The 4,859-nt window shown below is 29.7% G+C and overlaps 1 protein-coding gene across 1 annotated transcript; it reads left to right on the top strand.

Annotated features, from left to right (window-relative positions):
- Window positions 1–629: 629 nt before the first annotated feature.
- Window positions 630–4,212, top strand: LOC112726765 (serine/threonine-protein phosphatase PP1 isozyme 1-like). The gene is made up of 3 exons (XM_025776285.3): window positions 630–1,008; window positions 2,181–2,740; window positions 3,827–4,212. The coding sequence occupies exons 1-3, from the start codon at window positions 840–842 to the stop codon at window positions 3,992–3,994; spliced, it is 897 nt and encodes a 298-aa protein (XP_025632070.1). The 5' UTR covers window positions 630–839; the 3' UTR covers window positions 3,995–4,212.
- Window positions 4,213–4,859: the final 647 nt, after the last annotated feature.

Genomic DNA, 4,859 nt, shown 5'->3' with positions numbered 1-4,859 from the left:
TACAGATCACCTCAGTCCATTCAATTCAATTCAAATAAAATTAGCAATTGCATTCCATTGAATTCGATTCAAAATTCAATAATCTAAACCTCATTAAATTGATGCGTTTCGGAAGAATTATCCAAATCGCACTCATTCAACTGATTTAAAGTTGATTAATTCATTGTTTCAATTCAGAAGTGCATATCGAAGAAGAAAACGAAAAAGAAGAAGTAGAACGACGAAGCTAATTACGTTGAAGTCAATCCAGATCCATAATGCAAAGAAGAAAACGCGAGAAGAGAACAATGTTTACGTTGAGAAAAGTTTACATTGAGAAAAGTTGATCGCGCAAAAGAAGGATTACGTTATATACGTTATATAAGACACGTGTAAAACAAACGAGTGTAAAACGCGTGTAGTAGAAGGTACTTAGATAACATCCATATAATTTTTACATGGATGTAGAGTTTTTCCATACTTCAAAATGAAATGGGTCTTATCTTCCTACTAAATGAGATTCTTCCTCTTTCTAAATTTGGTTCGGTTAAGAAAACAGTATGTACTTTTTCTCCTTGCCATTAGTTGGCAACTTTAGATCCTCCGCTTTCTTTTCTAGCCATATATAGAAAAAGAGAGGAAGAGAGAGTAAAACATTGCTTTAATATATCCCAAATATATCAACAAATCTGCTATTTTTTGGGAATATTTGTTTCTTGTATATCACATAAAATAGCAACCATTTCTTTCTGATCCCCTTTGCTTATTTTGCATTCTGTGATCCGATTCATACCAATAGGAGAAGATCAATAAATTAGTTTATTTTATAGAAAAAAGAAAGATCAGAGAGGAATCGGGGAATGGATGGATTGGATGGTTTGATAGAAAGGCTTTTGGAAGCAAAGAAGAATGTTGGCAAACGGATTCATCTTGTAGAGTCAGAAATTCGCAACATTTGTATCACCGCAAAAGAAATCCTTCTTAGCCAACCTAACCTTCTCGAGTTGGAAGCTCCCATCAATGTTTGTGGTATTATATTATCTTATATTACTTTCAATTAATACTCTCTTTTCTTCTTCTTAATATCCATGAATCATTGAAATTATGTTTGCATTGCATGTGGAAATAGAATGAATTCTTAATCCACATTGAACCGATCAAAACAGGGTATGACACAGTATTATATATACATTAGATCGGTTTGGCTAGAAACTAACTTTTCTTTGATCCACAATCATAGATTATTAAAGGTTAAGAGGAGGGAAACAAAATTTTAAAGGAAAAGAAAAATGTAATTGATTGTTGTATAAACAATAATAATAATATTCCAAAGAATTTTTAATCAAATTCTTTAGTCTTTGACAAATTTAATCACCAGAATTTATTTTATTAGATAAATTAGTCTTTATATTAGATTATTTGTCTATATAAAAGTATTTATATGAAAATTTTAAAAAATTTTAAGAGCTAATATGTTTTTATCAAATAATAATACGCATTATTTTGTCTAACAAAATAAAATATTAAAAAACTAATTTGATGATTAAAAGTTTTTTAAAATTAAATTGTCCGATCAAATTTTTTTATACTAATTTAGATATGAAAAAGCTAGAGGACCAACAATTTTAATTTATATTGGCTAGTATTTTTATTAACAATTCAATATCTTTAGTTTAATAGTTCTACAACATATTTTTAGTCAATATTTTTAAAAATTACTGATTAATTACCGGGCAAAAAAAATAAATAAATTCTGTGAGCTTATATATTACTCTTTAGATATTATTCATAAAAAAAATTAACTTTTCAATATTTTTCACGATATTAAAAACAACCAAAATACTACGAAATCACTATAAAAATTAGAAGATTGATAATACAATTTTGAGAAAAACCCAAAACAATTCCTAACAATTACTTCGAAAGACAACAAGGTTTTTGACAAAAAAAAACCAACCCGGCCCGGACAATTATTTTAAAAGGACAACGAAGCTCCTGTACAAAAAAAGTCAATGTTATTTTTTTGGCATAGGAGCTAATCAATCCAAAAAGAAATTAGGGGCTGGATTGGGTGTTTTTTTTTTTTTTTTTGAGGATCTCGTTATCCTTTTGAAGTAATTGTCAGGGCCGGCTGTGTATTCACTCTACAGTTTTATGAAATTTGATGAATGTTTTGAGCTAATAATATGATGATATGGTAGGCGACATACACGGGCAATACCCAGACCTATTGCGGCTGTTTGAATATGGCGGTTTTCCGCCGCAATCAAACTACCTGTTCCTTGGAGACTACGTGGACAGAGGAAAACAGAGCATAGAAACAATATGCCTCCTTCTTGCGTACAAAATCAAATACCCTGAAAACTTTTTCCTTCTGCGTGGAAACCATGAATGCGCCTCAATCAACAGAATATACGGATTCTACGACGAGTGCAAGCGGAGATTCAGTGTTCGTTTATGGAAGGTGTTTACAGATTGCTTCAACTGTTTGCCAGTGGCTGCAGTAATTGATGAGAAGATCCTGTGCATGCATGGAGGGATATCTCCTGAGATTGAGAACTTGGATCAAATCAAAGCCATTGAAAGGCCCGTGGATGTGCCAGATCAAGGGCTCTTGTGTGATCTTCTTTGGGCAGATCCTGATAGGCAAATCATAGGGTGGGGAGAGAATGATAGAGGTGTTTCCTACACCTTTGGACCTGATAAGGTTGCTGAGTTCTTGAAGAAACATGATCTCGATCTTATATGTCGAGCTCACCAGGTTCCATCTCTTACTCTTCTCCTAAACTTTTTTGTAGTTTTTTTTTTTTTTTTATATAAAGCTAGGAGCGAGATTCCAACCCGAGATTTCTAAATAAGAATAGAGAGATTATGTCATTTGAGTTACAGTTTTTGGCAAACTTTTTATAGTTTATCTATGCCCTTTCTATAAGGTACATAGTGGTATCTTAAAAGAAAAAAGTTAAACAAAAACAAAATTTATTACTTTTTACTAATATTTTTAGTTATTAATTTATTTTTTTAATTTAATAATTTAATAATATATTTTAGTCTATATTTTTTAGATATTATTAACTAACTGCTAATTAAAAATAATAAAATTTACAAATTTTCTAGTATTTTTCGTCTTAAAAAGTATTGCTAACATTAAAGTAATATTTTTTTATTATTTAATAATATTTTTTAATTTAAAATATTAAAAAATATATTTTAAAATATAAAAAAATATCACTATAATTTTAACAACACGTATAATATAATTTGATAGCCACCATAATAGACTTCACCTTTATATAATGATTTAAATTTTCAAAATGTCGGGTATTATGACTAAAATTGTAACGTTAGATCATAAAGACAAAAAAAAACATACATGGTTTATTCTACTAAAAGAGTTGTACTAAAAAAGTTGTACAAAAATAATGTATTAGATATATAATTATTTATATCACAAATTTAAAATAATTTCGCCAACGAACTATAACTCAAATGATATAGTCTTTCTACTTTGTCTAGAAGTCTTGAGTTTGAAATGATTTTTCTTCTCTACTTAAATTTTAAGAAGAGATTTCTCAACAAATATGTAACTATTCTAGTGCCTATGCCAACTTAAATTTGTAAAAGAGATGGTTTCATAATACAACCATCTGTTGGAATATATTAGAATCAATTAGTATTGATTAGAATTATTTAACATATCTAAATATACGTCTTTATTATTTTGATTTTTTTTAACACTTATAAATATCTTTTTATACGATATTATTTTACACAATTTAAATATACACAAATCTTTTTTCTACTGTTCCCTCTTCCCTTCCTAACAGACACAGCTTTCTTTTTACAGGTTGTGGAAGATGGGTACCAATTCTTCGCAGATAGGCAGCTAGTGACCATATTTTCAGCACCAAACTATTGTGGAGAGTTCAACAATGCAGGAGCACTTATGTGTGTGGATGAAACCTTACTCTGTTCCTTTCAGATTCTCAAACCCTTGACAGCAAAGACACCGTAGCAATAGCTGCAATCTTCTTTTTGGGTAACACAACAACGATGGAGAAAACGGACAAAGCAAAAACTATTTTGAACTCTGCAGAAAGTTGTATATATCCCCTTGTTTACTTAGAAGCTGATTGTGAATTTAGATTAAAAGGAAAAGAGAAAAAAAAACAAGAAAGAAAGTAAAATGTTTGAAGAGTAAAATGAATTTATAATTACTATTGGAACTTCTAATTCTTCCTTTCTTGCCCTTCATAATCTCATCTCGCAAACATAGTGATCCTTTAGATTTTCTAGATCACAACTAGTCTTCGGATGCTGTCTTCTTCTCTTCAAAACTTAAGACAATTTAAGTGGAATCAATTATTCTGAAAAAAAAAAATGTGCTATCTGATTGGTATTTGCAATATAGTTTGGTTCGGTTTTTGAAAGAAAAGTCTCCTTTAATTAAAATGTGGTTTGGTTTGGTTCGATTTTTTTATCGGGACCATTCGAATTAAATCAAACTAATTAAAATTGGTTTGGTTTTATTCGGTTTTTTCAATCAATTAAAAAAAATACTATCATATTATTTCACAAAGTCACGACAAATATAAATAAACAATGAAAAAGTCTAGGCGGTCAGCAATTTTGTTAAAATTTGACCAGCACTTAACCAGCAAAAGAAAGTGAGTAATCTCACATCATTGGATGTAATTTCACACTATTAAAAACATTGATGATGGCTAATTGATAGCTACAAATTATAAAATCTGCTGGCCCCTAGCACTCCTCATACACAATAGTTAACAAAGTCTTGATCGACTAAAATTTAACTGACAAAAGAAATTCAAATATGACAATTAAAGAAGTTTAAAAGTTCAATAGTCAACACAACCAAA

This window comes from Arachis hypogaea, chromosome 12 (assembly GCF_003086295.3).
Source record: "Arachis hypogaea cultivar Tifrunner chromosome 12, arahy.Tifrunner.gnm2.J5K5, whole genome shotgun sequence".
Taxonomy (NCBI): domain Eukaryota; kingdom Viridiplantae; phylum Streptophyta; class Magnoliopsida; order Fabales; family Fabaceae; genus Arachis; species Arachis hypogaea.
This window is presented reverse-complemented; position numbering and strand designations above follow the sequence as displayed.